This window comes from Otolemur garnettii, unplaced genomic scaffold, assembly GCF_000181295.1.
Source record: "Otolemur garnettii isolate 467f Iridium unplaced genomic scaffold, OtoGar3 scaffold00073, whole genome shotgun sequence".
NCBI lineage: Eukaryota > Metazoa > Chordata > Mammalia > Primates > Galagidae > Otolemur > Otolemur garnettii.
In genome coordinates, this window is record NW_003852468.1 from 7,762,122 (window position 1) to 7,777,491 (window position 15,370).

Below are 15,370 nucleotides of genomic sequence, written 5' to 3' on the forward strand. Positions count from 1 at the left end.
GTAGTTTCAGGGTCGCGGCTCGCCTCAGGAAGGTTGAAGTGCACTCTTCAATCTTCTCTCTTGTCTCTGCTCCAAACCATCAGCTACTTTGCTAAGGTTCTGTCCTTTCAGCCTCCTTCTGGACGGGAGCTTCTGTAAAAAGCTGGCTGCAGTTCGCCATCTTGGCTCCGCCCCTAGAGATGGGCTTAATGCCTGTCACTCACATGATCCACGAGGCCTTTTTATTTATTTATTTATTTTTGAGACAGAGTCTCAAGCTGTCACCTTGGGTAGAGAGACTACCGTGGCATCATAGCTCACAGCAACTTCCAACTCAAGCAGTTCTCTTGCCTCGGTTTTTCTATTTTTAGTAGAGATGGCATCTCGCTTTTGCTCAGGCTGGTCTTGAACATGTGAGCTCAGGTTATCCACGTGCCTCAGCCTCCCAGAGTGCTAGGATTACAGGCGTGAGCCACCACGCCTGGCCCTCAGGAGGCCTTTTTAGCACCTCTCCCACTTCCTGCGGCTCCCAGTGCAGACTCGCTGCTCTGGAAGTGCTTTCTTCCTTAATTTGCCATCATCACTTCCGGAAACACCTTGGAGATCATGGAATCCTTTCTCTTGTCATTACAGAAGACATTTAGCCTCTCTCCAAGTAAGAAAATGGCGTAGAACAGTAAAAAGAACTAGACATCAGCATCATAGAAGTGGTTTATTGGCGTGATGGATGATCTTTGTGAGAGAGAGAGAAGGTTGATGAGAAAGAACCTTGGGGAGTATAGCCTGGGAGCTAGATGGGGGGGAAGGAACTAATGGAGGAAGGAGGAGTGGCTGTAAGCAGGTTATGTTTTTCTCCTCAGAACCATTTATTCTGGCTTCAGAACTCAAGTCCTGCCTCTGATCGAGTCAGTGCAATAATCTGGGAAGGGAATGAGTGCAAAAAGATGGATATGTCTGTGCTGGAAATAAGCGGCATCATCATGAGCAGGGTAAGGGATCTAATAAGTTTTCAGGTTTCTCAAAAAAATATACTTAGTGGTCAGGAGCTATTCTGTAAGAGTCTACATCATGATTAAAGCAATATGACTGCCTTGGAAACACAAACATGGAATTTCTGTAGGTAGAGTCTTGAAGTATTTTTTTAAAAAATTGTTATACATATTCTTTGTTAGCGTGGTCAGCTGTTCAGAGGTACTCTACAAATACTCTTTATCTCATTTAAGTGTAATTTTTAATAAGGTCTAAAAGTCATAAATCTGTGTTATTTTTATGTGTTCTTTTAAAATGTGTTTTTAATAGTTTAAATAGTGTTTGGTAACTACTGCCTTGTAACTCCATTTAGCTATGCAATAATGATGGAACTTCTAAATTAATTCCCAGGTTAATGCGTACCAGCAAGGAGTAGGTTATCAGATGCTGGGAAATGTGGTCACCATTGGATTAGCGTTTTTTCCTTTTTTATATCGACTTTTCCGAGAGAAGAGCCTTGACCAGCTAAGGTCCATTTCAGCTGAGGAGATCTTCACTCTGTTCTGTGGGGCACCGCCTGTTATACCTATTGTTATTTTGTCTATAATTAATTTTTTTGAAAGATTGTGTCTTACTTGGATGTTTTTTTTCATGATGTGTGTGGCAGAGAGAACATATAAACAGGTCAGTGGAGGAAAATTTTTTTACCTTTGTTTTTGTATATGATGTTCCATTGAGTTTCTGTTCTTTTGGTTTGATGTCTTTCCAGAAGTTAACGTGGACAGTGAAAGATTGATAAGTGGATGTTTGGTACTTGGGAATTTTAACATTTATGTCACTATTAAAAATGACATGTTATAGTCTAAAAGTTTGCTGAGCTCCACATGTAGTGTAGAAGTATGTGAAAATGTTTTTGAGAAATAAATTTGTTGAAATTTGATGAGTTATGGGTGGAAGACTTAACATATTGATGATGTGCTCAAATGTGCACATTGTGCCCAAATGTGATTGCGAATGGAAATGTAATTAGTAGTCAGGGTCATGTGTGAACATCTGAGTTGTGAAGCTGGGGATTCATACATTCTAAGCATTCTTTGGGGATCACCAAAGAACATTCCTTACAGCTGTCCAGAGTGTACCATACTGTGAAGAAGTATATAATGTGCTTTGGAAGCAACAGGGGCATGAGCTGTAAGTTAGTTTCTTCCCCTGTCCATCTAAACGATCACTGATTAGAATGTTATTCTTTTAAACATTTTTATATGCTGGGAATATTGTTGACAATTATGGGAATGCACACACAGAGACCTATGTACATTTCACTTTGTGATGTTTTTAAACCTCTTCTAGAGATTTTTATTTGCAAAACTCTTCAGCCATATTACTTCTGCCAGGAAAGCTAGGAAATATGAAATACCTCATTTCAGACTTAAAAAGGTGGAGAACATTAAAATATGGTTATCACTGCGTTCCTACCTAAAGGTGAGTTTTATATGATTAACTGGAGCTTCTGGCAGCACTTACCCTGTAGGCAGTGCAGCGCTGGGTAGTAGATCAGATCAGTGGGCTGTCCACTTGCTGGACATCCAGGTGGACGTCAGCCATATGCAAATCAGGTGGGCTAAGTCAGACCTTAGAAAGGGAACGTTTTAATTTCCTAGGGTGTAGTGATAAACATTACATATTTTTTGACTTTGGGGGAAATATTTCTGCTGAAAGATAAGTCAATGACTCCATCACCCCTTGTTTGGAAAGGTATGGATTTTAGTACTTCAAATTTATGATGTCCAAAATATGTTAAAAGCCTATGTCAGGAACTTCTTATAAATGTTTGTTTTCACACTAAAGTAGTAAAATATGGAGTGTTAATGATGTGAGGGCTGTTGCTGGCTCTGACATGGGACATTAACATGCGTATCTCACTCCACAGAGACGGGGTCCGCAGCGGTCAGTTGATGTGGTTGTGTCCTCCGTCTTCTTACTGACACTGTCCATTGCTTTTATTTGTTGTGCCCAGGTAAACCTTTTATATCTGCTTGAAGGAAAAATGAAAATTCTATTAAAGAGTTCATTTTTATGTTTTAGGCCAGGTTACCGTGTGTTTCTCTATTTTTTTTTTCTTTTTGAGACAGAGTCTCACTTTGTCACCCTTAGTAGAGTGCCGAGGCGTCACAGCTCACAGCAACCTCCAACTCTTGGGCTTAAGAGATTCTCTTCCCTCAGCCTCCCGAGGAGCTGGGACTACAGGTGCCCACCACAACACCCAGCTATTTTTAGGTTGTAGTTGTCAATGTTGTTTGCCAGGCCTGGGCTGGATTCGAACCCACCAGCGCCGGTGTATGTGGCTGGCGCCCTAAGCTACTGAGCTATAGGTGCTGAGCCTGTTTCTCTATTTTTAATGTGTCTGAATTTCTTTTACTAATTGGGATACTTGTTAATTTTTCTAACTTTTAAAGATTGGAATAAAAGTAATTCACTAATTTAGTTGGTAATTACTGACTGATACTAAAGCCGTCGTACCATGATTGCAAAATACTGATTTTCTACCTGCAGCTCTACTTCTACATTTATTAGTTTGCACTCCAAGGTAGACCTTTCCTTTCTTTCTTATTTATTATACTTTGGAATTGTGCATTGTTATTTTTATACAGTTGGTTAAACTATTACTATATTTTTATGCCTAATTGTCCCTCGAAGTCCTCTCCTATGTCCTTTTGACAGGTCTTTTTATCTTCTTTTTTTTAAGCACTTCTGTGCTTTCTGTATTAGAAGAAGTTACAGCTTATTTTATGCCTTTCCATTTATTAGGTTTTAATTCTGTGTCAGAGGCCGGGCATGGTGGCTCAGGCCTGTGATTCTAGTCCTCTAGGAGGCTGAAGCAGGGGGATTGCTTGAGCTCAGAAGTTCTAGACCAGCTTGAGCAAGAGTGAGACCCTGTCTCTCCTAAAATTAGAAAAACTAGCTGGGCATGGTAGTGGGTACCTGTAGTCCCAGCTACTCAGGAGGCTGAGGCAAGAGAAACACTTGAGCCCAAGAATTTGAGGTTGCTGTGAGCTGTGACTCCACAGCACTGTACCTCGGCCCCTAGAGTGACAGAGTGAGACTCTGCCCTTCCCCTAAAGCCTGTGCTCAGAGAACGTACTCTGAATGTTTTCAGTCCTTTGAAACATGTAGGAGTTTACTTCATTGTCCAGCACTTGGTCAGTTTTATTAAACCTTCCATCAGCACTTGGAGAGGATCTGTATGCTCATCGTTTGGAGTAGTGTTCTATATATGTCAGTTAGTCCAAGTTTATTAGTTGTGTTGCTTAAACTACCTGTGTCCTCACTCAGATTTGGTCTGCTCGTTCTGCCAGCCATTGATAGAGGTGTGTTTAAGCCTATTAGGATTGTGGACTTGCCTGTTTTTCCTTTTATTTCCGTCAATTTTGCTTTACACATCTTGAAGCCCAGTAACTGGTACATCCAGATTTTGAATTGTTACCCACCTTCCTGGTGGACTGACGTTCATGACCTTGTTGTTTTCCCCCTGAATACAGGCTGCTCTTCAGAATTGCATCCTGCATGTAGGCGTCATGTTCCTTAGTCTCCTTTAATCTAGGAAAGCGTCAGGCTTTTTTTGGTCTTTTATGACCTTATAAAATATCTCTATTTCTGTTGTTTCTACATCATTTGATGTTAATTTAACCACACCAGCTATTTTTTGTTTAGTTTTTGATTAGTCTTTGTCTACCCTCTTTCGTATTTTTGTTCTCATATTTTAGATGTATCTTTTATAATCAACATATCCTGTTCTGATTTCTTATTTTTCAACGCAGCCTCACAGTCTTAGTATTTTGGCGTGTCTGGCCCGTTTATATTCAATGCAATTACTGTAACTACAAATACTGTTCGTTTCTTATTTGGTCCACCTGTTACTTTTTCTTTTTCGCTCCTCTCTGGCCATCTTTTTATTAACCAAACATTTTTTCACATTCCACTTAATCCTGTCCACTTTCTCATTTACCCCTTCACCTTCTGTGTCGTTATTGCCTTTCATCTAATTGTACAGATATTTTAAATCCGCAGATGAAATTGTTGCTGTTTTGTGTCATCGTCCACTTAACATTTACCTGCATTGCTTTTCATTGTTTCTTGCATTTCTGTTTCTCTCTGGGATTATTTTTCTCCTATTTGAATAACTCCTTTAGTATCTGTTTTAGTGCTATTCATCTGGTGATGATGAATTCTCTTCAGTTTTTGCTTTTTCAAATGTCTTTTATCACTTTTATTTTTGAATTTCTTTTTTTTTTTTTTTGAGATAAAGTTTGTTCTGTCACTCAGGCTAGAGCAGAGTGACATCATCACAACTCACTGCAGCCTCAAACTCCTGGGCTCAAATCAGCCTCTTGCCTCACCCTCCTAAGTAGTTGGGCCTGTAGGTGTGTGCCGCCACACTCACTAATTTCTCTATTTTTTGTAGAGGTGGCGGTGTGTGTGTGTGTGTGTCACTCTTGCACTGATCTCAGACTTCTAGCCTCAAATAATCCTCCCACTTCAGTAGGATTACAAGCATGAGCCACCACACCCAGCAATAACATTTACTATAATAGAATTCTAGGTTTCCAGTATTTCCTCTCAACACGTTTAGGATTCTGTTGTCTTACGTTTTCCTTATTTTTTTTTTAAATTTTATTTTTTGAGATAGGATCTCACTTTATCACCTAGGCTAAAGTGCAGTGGTGTCATCATAGCTCATTGCAACCTCAAACTCCTGGGCTCAATCCATCCTCCTGCCAAAGCCTCCTGGGTCCCTACTACAGGGTGTGCACTACTAGGTCCTGCTAATTTTTCTATTTTTTGTAGAGATGGGGGTCTTGCTTTTGCTCAGGCTGGTCTTGAACTCCTGGCCTCAAGCCGTCCTCCCACCTGGGCCTCCCAGAGTGCTAGGATTACAGGTGTGAGCCACCATGCCTGGCCAAGTATTAGATTTTTGAACATGTTTTAAAATTGATAGGGTAAAGGAATAATTATTATGAGACAAATGAGAAACTTAACTTTCTTTTTTGGTCTTTTATATAGGTTCTCCAAGGACATAAAACTTTCCTGAATGATGCTTATAACTGGGAGTTTTTGATCTGGGAAACAGCTTTACTACTTTTTTTACTGCGCTTGGCCTCATTGGGGTCTGAAACCAATAAGAAATACAGTAATGTTTCCATATTACTTACTGAACAGGTATTGATTGGTCCTGTGATTTTGATTCAGTGGTTAGGGTAGCATAACATACTATAAGGTTTATGCAGAGGAATTAGGCTGGATTCACTATTTAGTTATCACTTTCTAGCTATCTGACCTCACAAGTCACTTTGCTCCTTTGTAATTGTTTTCTCCATATAAAATGGGTATAATATTTCACCTGTTCCCAGGACTATGAGAACTAAGATCTAATGAACTGAAAATGCTTTGTGTACTATGAAGGTATTTTTATTGGTGATAGTGGAACATGCTTTTAATCTCATAGTCTACATCAAGTGTTAGGTCTTAGGATACTTTTGTTTAATATGTATAAGTAGCTTCTTCAGTTGGTCTGTATCAGACACAGAACACAATATTTAGTGTTTGGAAAATCTTATTTTTCAATATGTAAGTAGATACTAAGATTGAGAAATGTTTCTTGTAAATAGAGTAGTATAAAGTATTTTAAAAAAATTTTGTTTTTAACTTCAAGTTTATGGATAAACTTGAAATGAAAACACTTGTGGTCATTAGTGAGTTTAAAACTTTCTTTTTAGATTTCCTTTTTAAATTTTTTTGCCTGACAATCATAATGGAGAATTCTTCCTATAAGGGAAAAAAATAAGGCATTAGAAAAGTAAAAGCAGCTGCCTTTTCCTTTCATTTCATAAATGTTTAATGAGTGTATTGGATTGTTTTGAGGGATAACAAAATGAATAAGATATAGTTTTTGAACTCCACGAGTATACATACTAATTGTGTTATATTACAGTTGATACTACAAATTTTCATTGTTTTGATATTTAAGTTGCTTCATCATTATTTTTATTTTTATTTATTTATTTTTTTTTTTGAGGCAGAGTTTCACTTTGTTACCCTCGGTAGAGTGCTGTGGCATCACACCACACAGCAACCTCTAACTCTTGGGCTTAAGTGATTTTCTTGCCTTGGCCTCCCAAGTAGCTGGGACTATAGGCACCCGCCACAATGCCCGGCTATTTTTTTGTTATAGTTGTCACTGTTGTTTGGCAGGGCCAGGCTGGGTTCAAATTTGCCAGCCCCAATGTATGTGGCTAGTGCCCTAGCTGCTGAGCTACAGGTGCTGAGCCATTAATTATTTTTTACAATAGTCTTTCTTTGCCATAAGAAAAGTAGCATGGAGGAAGGCAGGGTACATGACATGTTCTCTGCAGGAATGGCTACTGAAATTTTAAAACATTTTATTTGAAAACATAACCATTGGCTAGGTGTGGTGGCTCATGCCTATAATCCCAGCACTCTGGGAGGCCAAAGCAGGACTGCTTGAGCTTAGGTGTTCAAGACCAGCCTGGACAAGAGGGACACCCTGTCTCTACTATAGACAGACAAATTAGCCAGGCCTTGTGGTGGCACCTGTAGTCCTCACTACTCAGGAGGCTGAGGCAGAAGGATCACTTGAACCCAGGAGTTTGAAGTTGCTGTGAGCTAGGCTGCTGCCATGACAGTCTAGCCTGGGTGACAAAGTCAGGTTCTGTCTCAATAAAGAATATATGACCCTTATAATCCAACTGATTTTGTTTAGTGTATTTATCTTTTTACTATGAAAGTTACCTTAATCTCCATTCCTTTCCTTAGATTAATTTATATCTTAAGATGGAAAAAAAGCCAAATAAGAAGGAACAGCTCACTCTAGTAAACAATGTATTAAAGCTGTCCACCAAGTTGTTGAAAGTAAGTCATATCCTTTGATACACTTTTACTACTATTTTAATTAAACCAGCTTCTTCTTTGAGAAGGCACCAAATGATGGATGATGCCCAGGGCAAGGAGGAAGCCTGGGAGCAAAGGCTCCAGCAGTGGTCGGGAGTCTGGGACGCAGGTTATTATGGAGGTTAGGGTTGGAGCTGAGGTTGCAGAGCTTCTGGAGGCCAGGCTGAGGACAAAAAGTGGGTCCCTGTCACCAAGTTGGGCACCTGATCAAGGATATGAAGATCAAGTCCTGGGAGGACATCTGCCTGTTGTCCCTGCCCATCAAGGAACAGGTTCAAGACATTTGTCACCATCAGAGGATATAGTGGCTGTTAGTCTGGGTGTTAGTGCTCCAAAGAAGTAGCCAGTGCCTTCCTTGGGGCTGTAGTCATGGTCAGGTTCTATATTGTCCCTTTTGTGGGGAGGCTACTGGGGAACAAGATTGGCAAGCCCAACACGATCCTTGCAAGGTGACTGGCTGGCTGCAGCTCTGTGCTGGTGGCTTCAGCCCTGTTCTCAGAGGCACTGGCATCATCTTGGGCCCTGTACCCAAGAAGCTGCTGCTGCTGGCTGGTAATTCCCTCACTGCTGCACGGCAGCCGAAGGTAGCATTGCTTGCCTGGACAGCTACACCAAGGCCATCTTTGATGCTATCTCTAGGACCTACAGCCAACTCACTCCAAACCTCTGGGAAGAGATGTTTTCATCAACCCTCTCTATCAGGAATTCACTGATCATGGCCTAAAGCACCTGTCTGGAGGATGTAGTGTTTCTATACAAGAAAAGTCTACTTACAATAAATCAACAGATCTCTTCTTGGAAAATGCCCTAGTAACACGCAATAGGCTATAGATTCAAATGCCGATCTAATGGTTTTAGGTTAATAACTATATAAGAAAAATTTCTGATCTTGTTATGCAGGTTCTGATGATTGCCAATGTGTCAAAGTTTTTAAATTACATTTTTCAAAACCACAAATGACATATTGGTCAAATCTACCTTGAAATGCATAGTGGAAAAGTAGATAAGAATACATTATGGATTTTTTGACGGTAGCTTCACAAAAGCCTTAAGCAGCCATCCTCACCCAGGAGTTAAAAACAAAAGCAGGAAGTCACTGAGAAGCTGTTGAGAAAACGCGTCTCTGACCTCAGCTCTTCCATGTTTTCTGTAGGAGCTGGACACGCCGTTTAGACTCTATGGGCTGACAATGAATCCCTTAATCTACAATATCACGAGAGTCGTTATCCTCTCTGCTGTCTCAGGTGTTATAAGTGATCTTCTTGGATTTAATATCAGAGTAAGTATGACCACCACTTGGTAGCGCCTCTGTCTTAAAAGTGGCCGTGTAATCATCTGTCCTCCTCAGATGTGGTGTGCATGTGTGCGTGTGTGACTCGCACGGAAATAAATCTCAGAGTGTAAAGAAATAACCATTTTGACTGGCGTTCCCCAGGAGCTTAGGTTTCTCATTTACATAAGTACAGCAGACTGCTTTTGAACGGAACGACAAATTGTTTGAATTTCCTATCAGTTTAATAGCATGAGACGGCTGAGGGTTTTACTCTGATCCAGGGTAATAGACACAGATAGAATGAGTGAAAACCAACACTGTGTGGACTGCAGTGTTACCTGATTCTGAGAGTTTTTCATGTTTTTTCTCTATGATATTCTCTTGTTGCTATCGCCAGACTTGGTATTTTTTCTCCTTGGTTCATAGTCATATAAGAGTATCTAAATAAATTTCACCTGTTTGTCTTAAAACTAACTTATTGTGGTGAATTTCTTTTCTTAGCTGTGGAAAATTAAATCATAAGCTGAATTAAAAACCTGGACTCGCTCTTCTGGCTGGCATCAGTACTTACCCACTGAGGAAGATGACAGCAGAAGCCAGTGAGATACCCACCTGCTGGTTCACATGCACAGGTGTGCTCAGCCCTGCAAATCTACAGAATGGTGTTTCCAGAGGAACAAGTCCTTCCACCCGGGTGTGCATGCTAAACTCTGTCCTCTCACGGTTTCCAAACAGTATGAATAGTCAGACTAAAGACTGTGTGTTATGATGACACAAGGACAGTTTTCTAAGTTAGGAAATTTATCTGGGCTCGTCAGTACTGTGACAGTTATATTCACTGGGAATAGCCTTTTGGGTAACTGTGGTAGACGCCCAAAGCATGAAACAAATATCTTTTATTGGAAATATGCAAAGTCAGTATTTTCTATTGCAGTCTATAGATTGGAGATTTCATTTCTCTATCAAAGAGAGACCAAACACACTATTTTAGGTTGAATCCAAATAAAAGAACTTTACTGGAAAATTTCAGTTTCTAGGCTTTTTTTGTTGTTGAAGGAGAAAAAGAAACTTTTAAACTGTGAATTTCCACTAAACTGTGGAGAAATTTTTCATTCTAGTAACTATACTGTTGGTGAAAGTCATGCCTATAATTTGCTATGTAATTCAGCATAAAAAATTTAAGTATGTGCCTATTCATCTCTGTCCATCATACAAGGTGGTTTCCACCCAGATCATCTGAGCCGTGTTTCCCAACAGGCGGCATTAATAGTGTGTCTGTTGTGCAAGTTAATCTATTCACCTCCAGTCCACTCTCAGGTCTTCGGTGTCTATAATTAGCCAGGCCAGGCCTTTGATGATGTCGCTTCTCTTATTAGCATCCCCTTTCCACACACGCATAGACATGTGCTAATGAAAACTCCAATAGAAATTCTTTCTCATTAAGTTACCTGCTTTGAAGAATCTCTTGAGGCAAACTGAAAGCTTGAACCTTTGCGTGATAAGATTTTGTGAATTTTTAAATGAAAATAATTTAGAAACTTGGTTATTTCATGTAAAGCGTGTACTCATTTAGAATCAAAGTATCAGTGACACACATTCTAATGAGCAGGATGATTTGTGAGCTCTAAAGCTGGATTTCTCAGAAGTCCAGGACTGAGTTCAGACCTGTCTGAGTTCAAATCCTGACCTTGCCGCTTACTAGCTTCATAATCTGGGGCTCCTCCTATTTTCCCTCAGGAGCAACAGCAATTACTCAAGTTCAAAGTTGAGCTCAGTGCAGATTTCAAATGAAGAAAACTCATGCCTTCATCCTTTTCTCCTACAAAAAGTGCTGTTCTGTTATTTGCAACTCGTACATGGTGAAATCTTAGCTTAAGTGCAGTATTTAAGAATGTTATTAATTTGCTCATGTGGGTTGCTTCAATTGTGGTTTTGATGGTGAATAATTGGTTTAAATTATTTTTCAGATGGGAAAATTATATGTAAATATACTCGCGTCAGGAACTTGGGAGTCATTCTTGATTCCCACCTCTTCCTCATCACCCCAAGCCAAGCATTCACCAAGTCTTTGAATAATTATCTTCTGAACTCCTTCCTAATAGGTCTACCCTTCTCCATCCCCACTGTCACCACCCTAATCAACTCACCATCCTTTGTTTTTTGAGCTAGTTTCTGCTGCTTCTGCTCTTATGTATGCACAACCCTTTTTCCCTCCAAATACAATTAATTAGCCTCAAAAAGGTAGTATCTTTTCTGAAATGTAAGCCTCACAATTGAGAATCCATGAATACCTTACTAGATGCAAAATCCTTTTAGCAAGGTGTCTACATGTATCTCAGGCTGCTTGCAGCTCACTGATGCTCATACATTTCGCCAGTCTTCGTAATTTTAGGTGGTTCTGTTACTGCACCTTCTTGCTCACAAACTTATTCTTTTGTGCTAATTTGCTATTAATCCCATCCAGTGTAATTTTCATCTCTGAACTTTGATTTTGGCCTTTTTTAATCTTTCATGCCCCTCCTCAACACAGGTATTTCTATCTTATTTAACATAATACATATATTTATAGCAGGAATAGTAAATAAGGACATTAAAGATGTCTGGGTCATTCTGGGGTTTACTTTCATTGGTTTGTCTCATTGAGTCATTATTGTCCTGCTTTTTTGCATCCCTGGTAATTTTTTACTGGATGCCAATTTTATATTGTTGGTGTTGAGCTTTGTGTGGATTCTTTTTGTAGTCTTGTATGTGTTGAGCTTTGGTTTAGAACACAGTTAAGTTACTGCTCACAGGGAGATGATTAGCACCACTCGGCATTTTAAGTATGTGCTGCCAACACTTGAGCTCACTGCAGTAGCAACAGGGGGTGGCTGTGGACTTACTACAGTGGTACAATGTGGGCTACAGTTAATTTTGTGTCATTATGACTTAATATCGAACCTTTACATTTCTCATGACTGAATGGTGCTGCATCCAGTTGGTATGTGCATGTGCATGTGTTAATACATGTTAATTTTTAAAATTTGTGCATATTTTATAGTGAATGATAAATAGACCAGTATCTATATATATACTTTATGCATTCATCACTTTTCTTTAAGTTTTAGATATTTCTTGGCTATGTGGTTTGAGTCTTTTTTTATTTGAGTTTTTAAAATGGTCTTAAACTCCCCACAGTTTTCCAACATACTTGTAGAAGACCCATGTTAAGTGGATCTGCACAGTTCTAACCTGTGTTGTTCAGAGGTCAACTGCAATTTCATGACTTGTCTATCCCAGCGCTTCATTCATCCCTCAATAGAAATTTCTAGTAACTCAGCTTTTGTTTAGCTTCCAGAAAAGGAATGAACTTTTGGTAATACTTGTTTCTGAGAACTTAAAGCAAGATGTGAAAACAGAACTAGATTAGGCCATTCATACATTTATCTGTAATAGGAGTCACCAGAGAAGGATAAGAAAAAATAACTGTTGACTTTTATAATCGGCTGTTGTACTGGGGAAAATTACCCCTCCTAAAATTGTTATGGGATGTGTTATCTACAAACATCTCAAATATGCACATTATGGTTCATGTAAACCAAATACTTGCCTAATTGGAGTGGGGTATTGTGATGTTCAGAGATAGATATAAGAAAGCTAGAATACCAGGATGTCTCAGAAAGTATAAATTTATGGATTTATGATTTTACTTTAGGTCCACTGGATTTAGAGGTAAGTTTTCCATGTACTGCAAAAATAACCTTTCCAATTAATAAAACTAATTTTGGAAAACTTTAGCTGTACACCCTGCTAATGGGCCAGGTGAGTCTCACTCAAATACAGCATGTGCTTGGGAATATCAACAAGTAAATGCATTATGTGTGTATTCAGATTTACATACATATTGACTAGCTGAGTGATCTTAAGTAATCCTTTGCTTCTTGTGGTTATTGTTGTTCATGCTGAGTAAGGAAGCATGAGTTTCACAAAGGTGCAATAACGCTATCCCTTCCCTGCAGCACATCCTGAGCATATAGGCTGTAATAAGGTATTACTCAAGATGACAAATGGTTGTCCTTTATTAAGAACAAAAAATAGGCCTTTTGATTTACGAATTTAATAGTTCTCCTTGACTTTAATGCAAATATTGCAAAGTAGACACATACCCACTGTCTTTGTCTTTGTCCACAATACAGGTTTAGGCTACATTAAAGTTCTTGGCTATATATTTTTTCTTTTTTCTCTTCTCTCCTCTCCTCCTCTCTTCTCTTCCCTTCTCATTTTTTGTTTTTTTTGTTTTTTGAGAAATGCTCTTGCTCTGTCACCCAGGCTGGAGAATAGTGGTGTGACAGCTCACTGCAGCCTCAAACTCCTGGACTCAAATAATCCCCTGCCTCAGCCTCTGGAGTAGCTGGGACTGCAGGTGCACAGCACCATGGATGCCTAATTATTTTTATTTTTTTGTAGAGATAGAGTCTTGCTATGTTGCCCAGGTTGGTCTTGAACTCCAGGCCTCAAGAGATCCTCCTGCTTCAACCTCCCAGAGTGCTGGGATTATAAGCATGAGCTACTGTGCCTAGCCCCTGTTTTCATATTTTAATGTATAAATGAAGAAGATTCAGAGTTTCTACAGGGAAGAATACCAGCTCTTTGTAAGCCTTCATATTCCCTTATACTTCTTAAGACTACTTGCATAGCAACACTGAAAATACATCCAAGTTAGTGGGTATCTTAAACTAATTCAACTAACTAAAGCAAAGATGATAGATTTCATGTAATGATTATGGCATAGTTAAGTCATTAAATTGCTGATAAATTCTAATAGCAGAACCAGAAAACAGCCATCTAAATAAATAAATCTGTACTGTTTAAAAGCACAGGTAGGTCGTAGGCATTGGAGCATGCCGTGATGATGTAAAACGCTGCTCTGAGGGACTCCTCACACCAGACGGAAATGCCACCTCTGTAACAGATCCTCATATTCACCCGTATTCCTCAGTGTCAGCAGCACACCGTGCACTAAGCTTCAACTTAAACACGTCTTTTTTTTTTTTTTCTTTGAGACAATCTATGTTGCCCTCAGTAGAGTGCTGTGGTGTCACAGCTCATAGCAACCTCCAACTCTTGGGCTTAAGCCATCCTCTTGCCTCAGCCTCCCAAGTAGCTGGGACTACAGGCACCCACCACAACGCCCGGCTATTTTTTGTTGCAGTTGTCATTGTTGTTTAGCTGGTCCCGGCTGGGTTTAAACCCGCCAGCCTGGGTGTATGTGGCTGGCGCCCTACCCGCTGGGCTACGGGAGCCACCTCAAACTTGTCTTCGTGGAAGTTATTAGTCAGACTATTGTACTGTTTAAATACTTTCAATATTCACTGCTTTCTTAAGACTCAACTCTCTTTGAAAGGTGGATATATTAAACTTAAAATTCTTCATTTGTCCACACATTTAAAAGCATTTGGCTTCTTTTTTCTACATAAGAATATCTTGCTATTGAACAAGGAAATAACAGATAATTCCTATGTTGAAATAAGAAGCCAAAGGCTTTTCTAGGCCTAAGACTTCTGAAATAGGAGTTGACACTGTTCAAAAGCTGCTTGGTCCATAAAGACAGATGTAAACAGGGTCTCAGCCCTCTATAACCAGTGAGACAATGTAACAGTATCCCAAAACTTTTCTGCCCCTTGTGACCAGTAAGAAAATTGTATACTAAAACAACCACAAACTGTTTTGCTTACCTCTTTCTGCAGCCTATGACCTCTCCACTGTGAGCCTAAGAACTAGGGATTTTTGTTTATTTTTAGTGTGAGTTAAAGCAGTGGTAGGTAAGAATTTATTTTTCCTCTCGAGTATTAAATTAATAATCTCGAGGTAGGTTTTATTCATAGCAAGAGTTAAATCAGGTCAGAACACTTCATTCTGAAAGTGTAAAACTAAATAAAATGAACTTAAAAACAACGTGACTTGCTCTTGTCTGATGAAATAGTGTTGTGTGATCTTGTGGTAACTGGATTTACATTACTATATCCATTATAAATGTCTAGTAATTGAATTTTCAAGGGGAAAAAAAAAACCTGTCTTCTCTCCCTGACAGTGTGAGAAATGATTTTTTAAGTAGCAAATTATTTGCCCAAAGCTATTTTCTTTACAGTGAAAGGTGAAAAGTATGTATAATGGTATTCACCTGACCAGTTTCAGGGTTTACAT

General features: G+C 39.3%; 1 protein-coding gene across 1 annotated transcript in view; it reads left to right on the plus strand.

Annotated features, from left to right (window-relative positions):
- The window catches only part of PHTF1 (putative homeodomain transcription factor 1), a 60,964-nt gene extending 50,756 nt beyond the window's left edge, over positions 1-10,208 (plus strand). The window contains exons 11-18 of the mRNA XM_023515477.1: positions 840-968; positions 1,360-1,632; positions 2,299-2,430; positions 2,879-2,965; positions 6,010-6,165; positions 7,780-7,875; positions 9,068-9,193; positions 9,689-10,208. Coding sequence (XP_023371245.1) covers positions 840-968; positions 1,360-1,632; positions 2,299-2,430; positions 2,879-2,965; positions 6,010-6,165; positions 7,780-7,875; positions 9,068-9,193; positions 9,689-9,709 — 1,020 coding nt within the window. The 3' untranslated portion in view covers positions 9,710-10,208. The remainder of the gene's footprint in view (positions 1-839; positions 969-1,359; positions 1,633-2,298; positions 2,431-2,878; positions 2,966-6,009; positions 6,166-7,779; positions 7,876-9,067; positions 9,194-9,688) is intronic.
- Positions 10,209-15,370: the final 5,162 nt, after the last annotated feature.